The sequence below is a fragment of the Cetorhinus maximus genome, chromosome 23, assembly GCF_964194155.1.
Source record: "Cetorhinus maximus chromosome 23, sCetMax3.hap1.1, whole genome shotgun sequence".
NCBI classification, from domain to species: Eukaryota; Metazoa; Chordata; class Chondrichthyes; order Lamniformes; family Cetorhinidae; genus Cetorhinus; species Cetorhinus maximus.
This window is the reverse complement of record NC_135901.1, coordinates 31,661,777-31,679,512: the sequence shown is the minus strand read 5'-3', so window position 1 is coordinate 31,679,512 and position 17,736 is coordinate 31,661,777. Positions and strand designations below refer to the sequence as shown.

At 50.2% G+C, this 17,736-nt stretch overlaps 1 protein-coding gene across 1 annotated transcript in view; it reads left to right on the top strand.

Moving 5' to 3' along the window:
- LOC144697969 (uncharacterized) overlaps positions 1–16,254 on the top strand; it is a 65,008-nt gene extending 48,754 nt beyond the window's left edge. The window contains exons 2-4 of the mRNA XM_078569921.1: positions 4,159–4,447; positions 4,912–5,235; positions 14,910–16,254. Coding sequence (XP_078426047.1) covers positions 4,159–4,447; positions 4,912–5,235; positions 14,910–16,025 — 1,729 coding nt within the window. The 3' untranslated portion in view covers positions 16,026–16,254. The remainder of the gene's footprint in view (positions 1–4,158; positions 4,448–4,911; positions 5,236–14,909) is intronic.
- The last annotated feature ends 1,482 nt before the right edge of the window (positions 16,255–17,736 follow it).

Here is a 17,736-nt window from a genome sequence, read left to right as displayed (position 1 = left end):
TCAGAGGATTGCCTCATGGGGAAAGGTTTGGGCCTGTACTCATTGGAGTTCAGAAGAATAAAAGGGGATCTTACTGAAACATATAAGTTTCTCAGGGATGAAAGCAAAATACTGTGGATGCTGGAAATCTGAAATAAAAACAGTAAATGCTGGAAAAGCTCAGCCGATCTGGCAGCATCTGTGGAGAGAGAGAGACAGAATAAGGGTCATATGGACATGAAACGTTAATTCCGTTTCTCTCTCCACAGATGCTGCCAGACCTGCTGAGTCTTTCCAGCATTATCTGCCTTCATTTCAAGTTTCTCAGGGAATTTGACAGGGTAGATGCTGAGTTTTCCCCTCATGGGGGGAAATCTAGGATTAGGGTACACTGTTTAAAAATAAGGGGTCTCCCATTTAAGATGGAGATGAGGAGAAATTTCTTCTCTCAGAAAGTTCCTAGTCTTTAGACTTCTTTTCTTAAGCGAGCAGTGGAGGCTGAGTCATTCAAGGCTCATGAGACAGATTTTGGTCTTTAAGGGATTCAAGGGTCATGTGAGGGGTTGGGGGCGGAGAGAGGGGCAGGCAGGAAAATTGAGTTAAGGTCACACTCAGATCAGCCATGATCTTATTGAAAGGTGGAGCAGGCATGAGCCCGCTCATGCACCAATTTCTCATGGGTCTTAAGCCACCTGGGATGGAGGATTTTAGCTATGAGGAAAGATTCCAGAGGCCGGGGTCGTTTTCTTCGTAGCAGAGGAGGCTTTGTGGCTGCCTTATTGAAGTGCATAAAATTATGAGGGGCTTAGAGGGAAAGCCCTCCATTCCCTTTGGCTGAAGGGCTCAGGGGTCAGTGACGTTGGGTGAGATTTAGGCGGTTTGCAGGGAGTGCGAAGGGAAGCTTTCTTCACTCAGAGGGAGGTGGAGGTCTGCAACACACTACCCGAAAAGGGTGTTAGAGGCAGAAACCCTCGATGCAATGGGAAAGTACGCAGATATGCAACTGAGGTGCCGTAACCTACAGAGCTACGAACCAAGAGCTGCAACTCTGGGACTAGGCTGGGTGGCTCCTTCTCCACCAAAGGGGCCGATGGCCTCCTTCCCGTCCTGTACACTTCTATGATTGCAATGAGCCCGAGTTGTATAGAACCTTGGTGAGGCCACAGCTGGAGTACCGTGTGCAGTTCTGGTCGCCACATTATAGGAAGGATGTGATTGCACTGGAGGGGGTGCAGATGAGATTCACCAGGATGTTGCCTGGGATGAAACACTTGAGTTATGGAGAGAGGTTGGATAGACTTGGATTGTTTTCGTTGGAGCAGAGAAGACTGAGGGGTGACCTGATCAAGGTGTACAAGATTATGAGGGGCATGGACAGGGTGGATAGGGAGCAGCTGTTCCCCTTAGTTGAAGGGTCAGTCACGAAGGGACACAAGTTCAAGGTGAGGGGCAGGAGGTTTAGGGGGGATGTGAGGAAAACCTTTTTTTAGCCAGAGGGTGGTGACGGTCTGGAATGCACTGCCTAGGAGGGTGGTGGAGGCGGGTTGCCTCACATCCTTTAAAAAGTACCTGGATGAGCACTTGGCATGTCATAACATTCAAGGCTATGGGCCAAGTGCTGGTAAATGGGATTAGGTAGGTAGGTCAGGTGTTTCTCACGTGTCGGTGCAGACTTGATGGGCCGAAGGGCCTCTTCTGCACTGTGTGAATCTGTGACAGGGGGACAGATAGCAGGTAATCAAGCTCACAAACATACAAACTGACTCTCTCAGGATTTATTAAGAGCAAGTAGAAGTACACTGGGTTCACGAGCCCTTGTCTCGAGTTTGTTCCAACAGATAAATGCTTAGGTGGACTCTTCCTGCACACGAGTTTGGTTCCCGTTCAGGCAATGGGATTGTCTGGGCCCATCTGTTGGCTGCCTCCTGAGGTCCCACTAATTCAATTCGAGGGAATTAGCTCAACTGGGGCCAGATTGCAAGCACGAGCCCATCTCTTTATCACGGCTACAGAGTCTGCGAGCTCATTGTGAGTTTCACACCCGGACTTTGTCCCTTCAATTGTCTGGCACATTTAACACAAGGGCTCAGTAATGCTTCGGTGATCAGAACAAGACAGAGCACAACAACATATTGATCAGCTTAGCAGAATCTCATTAAACAGCCATACATATAAGGTAAAAGCAAAATACTGCGGATGCTGGAAATCTGAAACAAAAACAAAAATTGCGGGAAAAACTCAGCAGGTCGGACAGGTATATATAAGGTAATATAAAGTAGTCACAAGTAATTCCACTAAGGAATTCAGAAGGAACTCCTTTCCCCAGAGAGTAGTGAGAATGTGGAACTTGCTGCCACAGCGAGTGGTTGAGATGATTAATTTAGGTGTGTTTAAGTGGAAGCTAGATAAAAACTTAAAAGAGTGAAAGGAATAGAAGGACATGTTCTTGTGTTCAAGTGAAGCCAGGTAGAAGCTAGCTCATGAGAAGCACAAACAGGGGAGATGGTGGTGTAGTGCTCATGTCACTGGACTGTTTATTTTATTCATTCATGCCTTGTGGGCATTTTTCCCATCCCTAATTGCCCCTTGAGAAGGTGGTGGTGAGCTGCCTTCCTGAGCCGCTGCAGTCCATGTGGTGTAGGTACACCTACAGAGCTGTTAGAGAGGGAGTTCCAGGATTTAGACCCAGCGACAGTGAAGGAACGGTAATATATTTCCAAGTCAGGATGATGAGTGGCTTGGAGGGGAACTTCCAGGTGGTGGTGTTCCCATCTATCTGCTGCCCTTGTCCTTCCAGATGGTAGTGGTCGAGGGTTTGGGGGATGCTGTCTAAGGAGCCTTGGTGAATTCCTGCAGTGCATCTTGTGGATGGTACACACTGGCTGCTACTGTGTGTCGGTGCTGGAGGGAGTGGATGCTTGTGGATGGGGTGCCAATCTAACAGGCTGCTTTGTCCTGCACGGTGTTGAGCTTCTTGAGTGTTGTGGGCGCTGCACTCATCCAGGCAAGTGGGGAGTATTTCATCACACTCCTGACTTGTGCCTTGTAGATGGTGGACAGGCTTTGGGGAGTCAGGAGGTGAGTTACTGGGAATCCAGGCTTATGCTTTGGGGACATGGGTTCAAATTCCACCACAGCAGCTGGTGAGTTTTGAATTTAATTCGTAAATCTGGAATCATAAAGCTGGACTCCCTGATGGTGTCCATGAAACTATCATCGACTGTTGCAAAAATCCATCTGGTTCACTCGTGTCCTTTAGGGAAGGAAATCTTTATATGTTCTGGCCGACATGTGGCTCCACATCCACAGTAACATGGTTGACTCTTAATTGCCCTCTGAAATGGCCCTCGCAAGGAGTTCAGTTCAAGGGTGATTAGGGATGGGCAACAAATGCTAGAACTGCCAGAGACACGCACGTCCCATGAAAGAATAAAGAAAAAAAAACAGGGCATGATTCAGTTGGGCCAAACAGTCTGTTTCTGTGCTGCATATTTGAATTACCTCATGAAATAACATGCAAAGATCAAACGAAAGGAATCATCAGAACATCAGTCTTTTTATAACTTGCCCGTAGGGAGTGCAATGAAGGTTCACTAAATTAATTCCTGGGATGGAGGAATTTTATGACGAGGAAAGATTAAATAGACTGGGCCTTTAGTCTCTGGAGCTCAGGGGAATGAGAAGTGATCTCATTGAAGTTGACAAAATTCTTACAGGGGCTCGACAGGGTAGATGCAGGATGTTTCCCCTGGCTCGGTGGGGAGCTGGGTGGGGGGCCAGTCTCAGAATAAGGGGTAGGCCATATTGGACTGAGGTGAGGAAGAATACATTCACTCAGAGGGCGGTGAATCTTCGAAATTCTCTACCCCAGAGGGGCCGTGGAAGTTCAGCCATTGAGTATGTTCAAGACCGAGGTTGAGACATTTCGACGCCCTAAAAACATCAAGTGTTACGGGGATAGTGCAGGCAAGTGGTATTGAAGTAGGAGATCAGCCATGATCTCATTGAATGGTGGAGTAGGCTCAAAGGGCTGAATGGCCTCCTCCTGCTCCTTTTTCTTATGTTTTAGTGTTTGAAAGATTGCACGGCAGCACAGGATTTATAAAACCTGCACTTTGCCCCAGCTATCAGCTGGACTCTGCACTACTGAACAGTGTGAAGTGACTGGTGCTTGAGCAGGTTACAGGCCCTCTTAAAGCTCTTCCCGCAGTTGGGGCACGTGAACAGTGTTGCCGTGTGCACTCGCCGGTGGCTCTGCAGGGTGGAGGACTGGGTGAACCCCTTCCCGCACACGGGGCAGGTGAACGGCCTCTCCCCGGTGTGGACCCGCTGGTGCGTGGCTAAAACCCACTGCCTCTTAAAGCCCTTCCCGCAGTCCAGGCATTTGAACGGCCTCTCGTCGGTGTGGACCCGCTGGTGGGTCAGCAGGTTGGACGAGCGGGAGAAGCCCTTCCCACACTCGGGGCAGGTGAAGGGCCTCTCCCCGGTGTGAACCCGCCGGTGGGTGTGCAGGTTGGACGACTGGGCGAAGCCCTTCCCACACTCGGGGCAGGTGAACGGTCTCTCCCCGGTGTGAACCCGCCGGTGTATCATCAGAGGGGTTGACTGAGCGAATCCCTTCCCACACACGGGGCACGTGAACGGGCTCTCCCCCGTGTGGCTGTGCTGGTGCCTCCTCAAGCACCTGAAGGTTTTGAAGGTCTTCCCACACTCGGCGCAATTGAAAGGTCTCTCGTCCATGTGAGCTCGCTGGTGCGCCAGCAGGGCGGATGACAGAGGGAATCCCTTCCCGCACACGGAGCAGGTAAACGTGTGCTCCAAGCAGTGGTCACGTTGGTGTCCCTCCAGCCTCTGGGAGCTGTTAAAGCTCAGCCCACAATCAGAACATTCAAAAAGTCTCCCATCACCGTGAACCTGCTTGTGTTTCACCAGGTGGGTGAGCCGGCTGTATCCCTTCCCACAGGCAGCACAGATGAATGGCCTCTCCCCGGTGTGGACTCGCTGGTGCGCCAGCAGGTTGAAGGATCGAGCAAATCCCTTCCCGCACACGGAGCAGGTGAACGGCCTCGCCCCGGTGTGCAGGCGCTGGTGCCGCTGCAGCTCCTGGAAGCTTTTAAAGCTCTTCCCGCAGTCAGAACACTGAAAGGGCCGCTCGTCCGTGTGAGCCAGCCGGTGCCTCATCAGATCCCGGAGGCACTTGAAGGTCTTCCCGCAGTCGGAACAATGGAACGGCCTCTCCTCGGTGTGAACAAGCTGGTGGGCCCGCAGATGGGAGAGATAAATAAATCCCTTCCCGCACACGGAGCAGGCAAGTGGACTGTTCCCCATCCCACTGTGCCGCTGAACCTGCAACACAGACACAGGGGCACCACATCCCTTTCTGTCGTCTCCAGCGCTACCCGGTATCTCGCCGGCGTGCCACTGCACGTGTCTTGCCGCGACAGGCGGGCGGCTGAAGGCAAGCGTGCCCGGGGGACGTGCCTGTGACCGGCCCGTGCTGCCGTCGCTGCTTTCCCCTTCCATGCGCGCAGAAGCCGATGACATGCAAGGCCGCGGCGAACTGAGCCGCTCCATAAATGGTGGAACAGGCTTGAGGGGGCACCCACCCACCCGCCCACCCCGAGCGGCCTCCTCCTGTACCTGCCCGGTCGAGTCTTCCCACCAAACGCGGGAAGCAGCTGGGGCAGGGCTCGCAGGTCCAGGCAAAAGCAGAAGGCTGAGGATGTCGGCAATCTGGAATTTTTTTTGAAAAAAAGAGGGGGGGTGGGGGAAAAATGCTGGACACGGGTCAGCGGGGTCAGGCAAGGGAGGTCTGCTGAGGTAGGAACAGAGAGAAACAGAGTTGACATTTTAGCTCGGTGGCCTCTTCATGAGAACTACAAACCCATACATAGCAGGCTGGTTAATACAGCGGCAGAGGATGATGGGGGGGGGGGGGGGGGGGGGGGAGGTTAATGGCGTCCATCCCTACCCATAATCGCCAGCGCCTCAGAAATCGCCCTATCTCGGCAGCCGCTCAGCCATCACGACACCGCCGTAAAGTAGGTTTTACGAGGGTCTGATCGCGGGCCGGAGGGAAATAAATAAAATAATTCCATCCAAACCGGGGCATCAAAGTGCTTTTCCACCCTCCCCTCCCCTCCCCACAAGCTTTCTGCAGCAGCCCAGCATCCCATTCCCCCTCCTCGGCAGCCGAGCCGGAGCTGGTAATGGCCGCCGCCGCCGCCGCTGCCGCCGCGTTGATTGACGGCCGCTCCGACCAATAGGGAGACTCGGAGGACCGACGGAGGCGGTGGGTCCTCCAACCAATGGCAACGGCTGACAGCCAGCGCTTCCGCCAATCACCGCGGGAAGAAGGGGCGGAGCCTCTTCCCAAACCTGGTTTGGGAAGGTGAGGGAGGGGGCCAGGAGGAGTGACCATCAGAACATGTGGAATTGAAATGGGAGGAGGCCATTCGGCCCCCCGAACCTGCTCCACCACTCACAAGATCATGGCTGATCTCCTTGTGTTTGGGTTTGCACATTCCCACCTGACCTTGCCGAACAAGAATCTCTCCACGATATTTTTTTAAAAATCAAAAAACTGCGGATACTGGAAACCTGAAACAAAAAAACAGAAAATGCTGGAAAAGCTCAGCAGGTCTGGCAGCCCCTGTGGAGAGAGAAACAGAGTTAACGTTTCAAGTCCGTTTGACCCTTCTATCCACCTCCCCCTTAAAAATATTCAGTGACCCCGCCTTCTGAGGCAGAGAATTCCGAAGTCGCACAGCCCTCTGAGAGGAAATATTTCTCCTCATCTCTGTCCTAAAAGGGTGAGCTCCTAATTTTAAAACAGTGCCTCCTACTTCTGGACTCACCCACAAGAGGAAACATCCTTTCGGCATCTACCTTGTCAAGACCATTCAGGATCTTGTCCGCTTCAATCAAATCACCCCTTACTCTTCTAAACTCTAGAGGAAACAAGCCCAGCCTGTCCAACCTTTCCTCATAAGACAACCCACTCATTCCAGGTATCAATCTAGTAAACCTCTGAACCACCTCCAACATATTTACATCCTTCCTTAAATAAGGAGACCAAAACTGCACACGGTATTCGAGATGCAGTCTCACCAATGCCCTGTATAACTGAAGCAAAACATCTTTATTTTTATGTTGAATCCCTCTTGTAATAACGGATAGCATTCCATTAGTCTTCTTAATTACTTGCTATACCTGCATACTGACTTTTTGTGACTCATGTACTAGAACACCTAGATCCCTCTGCACCTCAGAATTATGAATCTGTTCTCCATTTAAGTAATACTCTGCTATTTTGTGGATCTATCGTGCAGGGTGTTCTGCACTGGACTGGACTGTGCCCTTTATATATAGTGTCATCCTTGGCTCAGTGGATAGCACACTGGCCTCCAAAGGTTGAGGGATCACATCCAGCTACATGGACCTGAGCACAAAAGAATCAAATTCAACATTCCGGTGCCAATGGCAAGGACAAGCTTTCTGGGAGGGGCGCTATGTTGGTAGAGTAGTAATGTCACTGGGCTGGTAATGCAGAAACCCAGGCTAATGGGTTTGAATCCCATCACAGCAAGCTGCTGGAATTTAAATTCAAATTCAAAAAGTTGTTGCTAGTAATGCCCTTTGGGGAAAGGAATCTGGCAGGTGATCCCTGAGGCCCACAGCAATGTGGCTGACCCTGACATGTCCAGCAAGCTACTCAGTTCAAGGGGCAGTTAGGGATGGGCAACATATTATTTCACAGGATCTGGGTGTGAAAGAATAAAGAGGGGGAAAAGTTACTGCAATGGGATTTTTGGAGACTTGAGCACAGCATTAGTTATTCTGGTTATCACTTTCTCTTATTAATCCATTAATAGATTGAGAGCCTCATGTCAGCCATTTCAATATTTTATTAATAAATATAAGAATCACACATCTGTTCTATTCTATTACTCACTCTTCTATTGATCATCTAGAAGGATAAGGGCAGCAGGTGCAAAAGAAGATCACCTCTAAGTTCCCCTCCAAGCCACACACTGTCCTGACTGTTATGACACAGCTGATGGTAAATGCTGAGCAGTTCAATCCCAGAGGGAAACTTGAAACAACTGTCAATTTGTATTTTTCGAGATGTGGGCTTTGAATTCAGTGATAAGACCGCCGAGTCTAAAAAGTTTTTTATAAAGCTAAATTAAACCTTTATTAACAAGAGAAATGATTTTAAATACATACACAGATCTACAAATTTCTACTATGATAACTTCTAAATCCCTTAATCAATTTAACTCCCAGTTACACTTTCGTTAAGGAAACAGTAAAATGCATAGATTTTAAAAGACCCAGGCAAAGTAAACAATACCCTGAACAGTCAGATTCAAAATGAGTTCTCTTAACTTCACTGGAGGTAGCAGTTTGGTACATACAGGCTGCAGGCTTTTCACACTTGTTGGATCTTAAACTGCCTCCCTTATAAACAGTCTTCTCTCCTTTATACATAGTTTCCTCTTTGAATGCAAATTCCCATTGTTTCACAATGTCTTTTGAACTTTACCTCTCTACTAATAAAAAAAAACCTACCATAGTACCAATCCCACCAGTAATTTTTGGGAAAAAATTAAATAAACACACTATTTCTTACTACTTCTGCTGGTTATGTATACATTACACCCCCTCCTTTGAATTCAAGCCACCATAATCTGTTTAAAAATGCAAATGTTCCCTTTATGCTTCACATGCTCAAACTTCCCATGTTTATCCAATGAACATTTCAAACCTAACCTCTCTTCTTACACCAAAGCACCCAGACTAGCTGCTTCTAATACAAGTCACACACACACATACAAATCCCATTATTGCTCTATTTTACAATAAATTCCAATAACATTATGGAAATTATTATATTATCTTCCTGAGACTGACTTGGAATTATATTGCCATCTCTTCACTGTCGCTGCGTCAAGTAAGGGTGTAAGGATAAGACGAGCAACCACACACCAGTTTGATTAACTGCAGTGGTGATAAAGCTTTTAGAAATGATATAACGTGAGACAACATTAACAGTCGCTTGGACAAATGTGGACTTATTATGTAAAGACAGCACAAATTTGTTAAAGGCCAAATCTTGCTGAACTAATTTGATTGAGTTTTTTTTTGATGGGCTAACAAAGAGCATTCTAGGGCTGATGAGGATAATGAGATTCATGTGAGCTTCCTAAAGGTGTTTGATAATATGTCACAAAGCTGAAGCCCGTGGAATCAAAGAGGCAGCAGCCACGTGGATACCAAATATGGCTGGCTGACAGGAAGCAGAGAGTAGTGGTAAAAAGTTGCTTTTCAGACTGAATAAGACAATAAGGCAGAAGTTGGCCATTCGGCCCATCGAGACTGCTCCGCCATTCAATGAGATCATGGCTGATTGGCTAATCCTCAGCTCCAATTTCCTGCCTTTTCCCCATACCCCTCGATTCCCTTACTGATTAAAAATCTATCTCAGCCTTGAATATACTTACTGGCGCTGCCTCTACAGCCCTCTGTGGTAAAAAATTCCACAGAGGCGCTGTGGGCCATCAGCAGCAGCAGCATTGTTCCTGAAACACAACCTGTAACCTCATGGCCCGGCATATTCCCCATTCTACCACAACCATCAAGCCAGAGGATCAACCCTGGTTCAATGAAGTGTGCAGTAGGGCATGCCAGGAGCAGCTCCAGGTATACCTAAAAATGAGGTGTCAACCTGGTGAAGCTATAAAGCAGGACAGCTTGCGTGCCCAACAGCATAAGCAGCAAGTGATAAACAGCTAAGCAATCCCACAACCAACGGATCAGATCTAAGCTCTACAGTCCTGCCACATCCAGTCGTGAATGGTGGTGGACAATTAAACAACTCACTGGAGGAGGAGGCTCCACAAATATCCCCAACCGCAATGATGGGGGAGCCCAGCACATCAGTGCAAAAGATAAAGCTGAAGCATTCTCAACAATCTTCAGCCTGAAGTGCCGAGTGGATGATCCATCTCAGCCTTCTCCAGAGGTCCTCAGCATCACAGATGCCAGTCTTCAGCCAATTCGATTCACTCCATGTGATATCAAGAAATGGCTGAAGGCACTGGATACTGCAAAGGCTATGGGCCCTGACAACATTCCAGCAATAGTGCTGAAGACTTCCACTCCAGAACTTGCCATGTCCCTAACCAATCTCTTCTAGAACATCGACAACACTGGCATCTACCCAGCAATGTAGAAAATTGCCCAGGTATGTCCTGTGCACAAAAAGCAGGACAAATCCAACCCGGCCTATTATTGCCTGATCAGTCTACTCTCGATCATCAGTAAAGTAATGGAAGGGGTCATCAACAGTGCTATCAAGCGGCACTTACTTAGCAATAAACTGCTTACTGATGCCCAGTTTGGGTTCTGCCAGGGCCACTCAGCTCCTGCCCTCTTTACAGCCTTGGTTCAAACATGGACAAAAGAGCTGAATTCCCGAGGTGAGGTGAGAGTGACTGTCCTTGATATCAAGGCCGCATTTGATCGAGTGTGGCATCAAGGAGCCCCAGGAAAACTGGAGTCAATGAGAATCAGGGGGAAAACTTTCCACTGGTTGGAGTCATACCTAGCAAAAAGGAAGATGGTTGTGGTTATTGAAGGTCAAATATCTCAGCTCCAGGACATCACTGCAGGAGTTCCTCAGGGTAGTGTCCAAGGCACAACCATCTTCAGCTGCTTCATCAATGACCTTCCTTCGAACATAAGTCACAAGTGGGGATGTTCGCTGATGATTGCACAATGTTGAGCACCATTCGTGACTCTTCAGATACTAAAGCAGTCCATGTCCAAATTCAGCAAGACCTGGACAATATCCAGGCTTGGGCTGACAAGAGGCAAGTAACATTTGCGGCACACAAGTGTCAGGCAATGGCTGTCTCCAACAAGAGAGAATACAACCATCACCCTTTGACATTCAATGGCATTACCATCATTGAATCCTCCACTATCAACATCCTGGGGGTTACCATTGGCCAGAAACTGAACTGGACTAGCCATATAAATGCTGTGACTACAAGAGCATGTCAGAGGCTAGGAATTGTGCGATAGGTAACTCGCCTCCTGACTCCCCAAAGCCTGTCCACCATCTACAAGGCACAAGTCAGGAATGTGATGGAACACTCTCCACTTGCCTGGATGAGTACAGCTCCCACAACACTCAAGAAGTTGGGCACCATCCAGGACAAAGCAGCTGCTTGATTGGCACCACATCCACAAACATTCACTCCCTCCACCACTGACGCACAGTAGCAGCCAGCGTGTACCATCTACAAGATGCCCTGCAGGGATTCACCAAGGCTCCTTCAACAGCATCTTCCAAATCCACAACCACTACCACCTAGAAGGACAAGGGTAGCAGATAGGTGGGAACACCACCACCTGGAAGTTCCCCTCCAAGCCACTCACCATCCTGACTTGGTAATATATCGGCCGTTCCTTCACTGTCGCTGGGTCAAAATCATGGAACACCCTCTTAAGAAAGCTATGGGTGTAGCTACACCACATGGATTGCAGCGGTTCAAGAAGGCAGCTCACCACCACCTTCTCAGGGGCAACTAGGGATGGGCAATAAATGTTGGCCCAGCCAGTGAAGCCCATATCCCATGAGTGAATTTTTTTTTAAATTCTCTTCCGCAGTGAGCAGTGGTGGCTGGGTCATTCAGGAGCCGAATTAGACAGAGTGCCCTGTATTGGTTGACTGACAAGGGAGTTCAGGTTAAGGGGACAGGCTGGAATGTGGAGGTAAAGCCACAATCAGGCCAGCCATTGAATGGCAGAGCAAGCTCGATGGGCCAAAGGGTCAAAATTTGTTCCCCTTGCTTATATTTTTCTGTGTCCAAACTTGGGCATCACAATTTGAGAATGTGCAGGACAGAATGACCAGAATGGTTCCAGGGATGAGAAAAACTTCGGTTTCAAGGATAGTTTGGAGAATCTGGGGCCGGCCTGTTCAGGGGAGAGGTGATTAGGAGATTTGGCAGTGGTGTTCAAAATCATGAGGGGTCTGGACCGAGTAGATAGAAACTGCCCCTTTACTTCCTCCCTCCTCACTGTCCAAGGGCCCAAACACTCTTTTCAAGTGAAGCAGCATTTCACTTGCACTTCCCTCAATTTAGTCTACTGCATTCGCTGCTCCCAATGCGGTTTCCTCTACATTGGAGAGACCAAACGCAGACTGGGTGACCGCTTTGGGGGACACCTTCAGTCTGTCCGCAAGCATGACCCAGACCTGTCGCTTGTCATTTCAACACAGCACCCTGCTCTCAAGCCCGCATGTCCGTCCTTGGCCTGCTGCATTGTTCCAGTGACGCTCAATGCAAACTGGAGTAACAGCACCTCATCTTCCAAGTAGGTACTTAACAGCCTTCCGGGCTGAATTTTGAGTTCAGCAATTTTAGATCATGAACTTTCTCCTCCATCCCCACCCCCTTTCCCATCCCCCTTTTTCCAATATTTATAATTTTTTAAAAAATTTTTTAATATATATATTTTTCTTTTCCCACCTATTTCCATTATCTTAAAATGTATTTCTACCATTGTTTTATCTCTACCTTTTGGCCTATTTTGATCCCTTCCCCCCCAGGGCTATCTGTACCTTGCTCGTCCTGCTTTCTACCCTTAATTAGCACATTCCTTTAGATAATATCACCACCTTCAACACCTCTTTGTCCTTTTGTCTGTGACATCTTTTGGTTATCTCCACCTATCACTGACCCTCTATCCAGCTCTACCTGTCCCACCCCCCTTCAACAAGCTTATATTCCACCTCATTTCTATATTTCTTAGTTCTGATGAAGAGTCATACGGACTCGAAATGTTAACTGTATCCCTGTCCGCAGATGCTGTCAGACCTGCTGAGTTTTTCCAGGTATTTTTGTTTTAGATCGAAACGGCTCCATTTGGTGGAAGGATCAAAGTCCAGAGGACACAGATTTTAGGGGATTGAATGCAATGTTTGCTCTACACCCACAGGGACGTTGAAATGTCTGCTCCACACCCACAGGGACGTTGAAATGTCTGCTCCACACCCACAGGGTCTCATCTGTTTGAAGCCACAAACGGAAAGGTCCAGTTTCCCCCTGGAGTCTGAGACAAATCAGCTTCCAGAATGACACGGAGTTTCAGCCAATGGGGGAGATCAGGTCTCCTCCCCGCCCCCTCGTTCACTACGATTGGTTGGAGGACCAGCGCCGCACCGCACGTTCACTCCGATTGGTTGGAGGGCCAGCCGTTTCGCGGCACGCAGCTCTAGCCCCGCCCCCTCTTTCACTCCGATTGGTTGGAGGGCCAGCCGTTTCGCCGCATGCTGCTCCAGCCTCGCCCCCCTCATTCACTCCGATTGGTTGGAGGACCAGCCTCACGAGGCTCTGTCCTCCAGACCCGCCCCCGTCGTTCGGTCCGATTGGTTGGAGAGCCAGCCGCTGCACGGCTCGGTCCTTCAGTCCCGCCCTTTGTTCACTCCGATTGGTTGGGGAACCAGGCGCTCGCGCGCTTGTCCTCAGCAGGCTCATCCTATTGGTCCGGAGCTACCGTCAATCACCCAGAATGTCGTGTGCACTGAGCATGCGCGAGCGGCCCAGGCAGATGGAGCAGGAGGGGAAGGTAAAAGATCCGAAACAAACCGGATTTAGGTCAACCTGGGACCCAGATACATCAAACAGGGAATATTATGCTGGAAGGGAAATGGGGACTGGGTCAGGGAGCGTCTGTAAATGGAGGGGAAATGGGGACTGGGTCAGGGAGCGTCTGTAAATGGAGGAGAAATGGGGACTGGGTCAGGGAGCATCATTAAATGGAGAGGAAATGGGGTTGGGTCAGGGAGCATCCTTAAATAGAGTGGAAATGGGGACTGGGTCAGGGTGCGTCTGAAAATGGAGGAGAAATGGGGACTGAGTCAGGGAGCGTCTGTAAATGGAGAGGAAATTAGCACTGGGTCAGGAAGCATCTCTAAATGGAGGGGAAAAGGGGACAAGTTCAGGGCGCATCTGTAAATGGAAGGGAAATGGGGGCTAAGTCAGGGAGCATCTGTAAATGGAGAGGAAATGGGGATTGGGCCAGGGAGCATCTGTAATTGGAGGAGAAATGGGGACTGGATCAGGGAGCGTCTGTAAATAGGTTAGATATGTATACTGTCCAAGGGAGCATCTATAAATTGAGAAGTAAGAGCATTCGTGGGAGTTTGTTTTCTGTGACTAAATACCAGTAATTTTAATGAGATTCTTTTCCATGTCCCAGCTTGTCTAAACAGTGACTAAAGGGATCAGACTCTCAGCAAGTTCCATAACACTGGCTGTTCATGCGTAGGTGAATTTGCTTCTGCTGCGTGTTTAGTAAAAAGCCCAAAGCCATCGCTGTAACACTGACATATCCCACCTGCAGTGTAGTGTCTGTGCTGTGTGATTAATATCGTGCCCACAGCAATTCACAACAGCTAAGGGACCCAGTGAGTATAGAAGCGAAACCATTCAGAAACAGCACACACAACTGTTTGCTCTGAATTTCTACCCTGTCCTGACAGTGATGGCTTTTGTAAATTCCTTTTACAGGGTGTGAGAAGGAAAAGGATTTGTAGCCATGAAACTCAAACCAAACATCACATCAAGACCTGAAAGAGTCACTCGATTCATCAGGACCTGAGTATCATCGGACTTTGACTGTGGAAGGAGAAATGTTCATCTGTTCTGTCTGTGGGAAAGGATTTTGAATATCAGTGTGACTGGGAAAGCACCGAGACACACACACACCTGAGTGAGAGTGTTTCCAGTGAACTGACTGTGGAAAGAGCTTTAACCAGTTACACAGCCCTGAGAAAACATCGCACCGTTCGCAGTGGGGAGAAACCGTACACGTGTTGTGTCTGTGGATGAGGCTTCAGCTGATCATCCAAGCTGGAGGAACACAAGGCCGTCATGGAGAAACCCTGCAAGTGCTCTGACTGCGGGAAGGGATACAGGTACCCGTCCCAGCTGGAGATCCACCGGCGCAGCCACACCGGGGAGAGGCCATTCACCTGCTCCGTGTGTGGGAAGGGCTTCGCCGGCACGTCGGGCCTCCGGCTGCACCAGCGCGTCCACACCGACGAGAGGCCGTTTGGCTGCTCCCAGTGCGGCAAGCGGTTCAGGCAGTCACCGACCCTCGCCGAGCACCAGCGGGTCCACACCGGTGAGAGGCCTTACGCCTGCGGCGCGTGCGGGAAGAAGTTCACGTCGTCGTCCCACCTCACCACGCACAAGAGGGCGCACACCGGGGAGCGGCCCTTCGTCTGCTCGGTGTGCGGGAAAGGGTTCGCCTCGTCCTCCAGCCTCCTACGGCACCAGGCCATCCACACAGAGGAGCGGCCCTTCACCTGCCCGGCGTGCGGCAAGGGCTTCACCCGCTCCTCCCACCTGCTGACCCACCGGCGCGTCCACACCGGGGAGCGGCCGTTCGTCTGCTCAGTGTGCGGGAAGGGGTACATCTGCTCCTCCCACCTCACGGCCCACCAGGTGGCGCACTCGGACCAGCGGCCCTTCCAATGCGCCGACTGCCAGAAGAGCTTCAAGAGCACCAAGGATCTGCTGGCGCACCAGCGCACCCACTCCGGGGAGAGGCCATTCGCCTGCTCCGTGTGCGGCAAAGGGTACATCTGGCTGTCCCAGCTCGCCGTGCACCAGCTGGTCCACACCGACGAGCGGCCCTTCCAGTGCGCCGAGTGCGGCAAAAGCTTCAAGAGCACCAGGGACCTGATGGCACACCAGCGCACCCACACCGGGGAGAGGCCGTTCGCCTGCTCCCTGTGCGGCAAGGCCTACGTGTGCTCCTCCCAGCTGACCGTGCACCAGCTGGTCCACACCGACGAGCGGCCCTTCCAGTGCGCCGAGTGCGGCAAGAGCTTCAAGAGCACCTGGGACCTGCTGACGCACCAGCGCACCCACACCGGGGAGAGGCCCTATGCCTGCGCCGCCTGCGGGAGACGATTCACCTGCTCCTCGCATCTGATCGCGCACCAGCGAGTTCACAAGTGACCGCGCGGGGCACTCCCTCCCGCCGCCGACGGCTGCGTTTGCGAGTCGCCCCCTTCGGCCCGGTTGCACCGGGGCCGCTTCCAGGCCACCGCTTGACGGGTGCTCACGGGAGAGGCGGCCGGAAGCTTTATCGGAAAGATAGGTTTGAGGGGATGCGCGTGAGGGTGGATAATTACTGGGAGATGGTGGCGCGGTGGTAATGTCACTGGGCTAGTAATCCAGAGGCTAATGCACTGGGCGAGGGGGCTGAGACACGGGTTCAAATCCCAACACGGCAGCTGGTGAAATTTAAATTGAATTAATAAAATCTGGAATTATAAAGCTAGACGCTAACAGTGACCGTGAAACTATCATCGATTGTAGTGAAGACCCATCTGCTTCATGAATGTCCTTTAGTGGGGGAGGAAAGAATCTGTTGACCCCCTCTGATATTAGATGAGTAGGAGAGGCGGTAGCATAGTGGTATTGTCCCTGGACTAGTAACCAGAGACCCAGGGTAATCTCTGGGGGCCCAGGATCGAAACCCAAAATGGTGGAATTTGAATTCAATAAATACCTGGAATTAAAAGTCTAATGATGAATGTGAAACCATTGTCGTAAAAACCCATCTGGTTCTCTAATGCCCCTTTAGGGAAGGAAATCTGCCCTCCTTGGCATGGTCTGGTAAATGGTATGTTGGCCTTCATAGCCAGAGGATTCGAGTACAGGAACAGGGATGTCTTGCTGCAATTATAGTATGGTGAGACCACACCTGCAATATTGTGTGCAGCTTTGGTCTCCTTATCTGAGGAAGGATGTTCTTGCTATAGAGGGAATGCAGCGAAGGTTTACCCGACTGATTCCTGGGATGGCGGGACTGACAGATGAGGAGAGATTGAGTCGATAAGGATTATATTCGCTGGAGTTCAGAAGAATGAGGGGGGATCTCGTAGAAACCTATAAAATTCTAACAGGACTAGACAGGGTAGATGCAGGAAGGATGTTCCCGATGGTGGGGGAGACCAGAACCAAGGGTCACAGTCTGAGGATATGGGGTAGACCATTTAGGACTGAGATGAGGAGAAATTTCTTCACCCAGAGAGTGGTGAGCCTGTGGAATTCGTTACCACAGAAAGTAGTTGAGACCAAAACATTGTATGTTTTCAAGAAGGAGTTAGATGTAGCTCTTGGGGCGAAAGGGATCAAAGGATATGGGGAGAAAGCGGCAGTGGGCTATTGAGTTGGATGATCAGCCGTGATCACAATGAATGGTGGAGCAGGCTCGAAGGGCTGAATAGCCTACTCCTGCTCCTAGTTTCTATGTTTCTACATGTGGCTGGCCCTTAAGTGCCCTCGGAGTCACGCAGTTCAAGGGCAAGCAGGGACGGGAGCAAATGGTGGCTTTCGCCAGTGATGCCCACATCCTACTAAAAAAAACTGTTTGGAAAAGCACGTGGGCTGAGGCAGGGGTGGAGTGGGGCTGTCTTCATGGACAGAGCGGTCCGAAGCTCATCTCGAGGTCAAAACGTAACATCACCGAGGTTGCGAGGGGTGGCAAGGCTTGCCGGGGTTGGAAGCGGGTGCTCAGGGAATGGAGTTTGGGGCAGCGACCGAAGGCAATGGCTTTAATATCTACATAATAAAAGCAAAATAGCACAGATGCTGGAAATCTGAAACGGAAACAGAAAATGCTGAAAAGACTCAGCATGTCTGGCAGTGTCTGTGGAGAGAG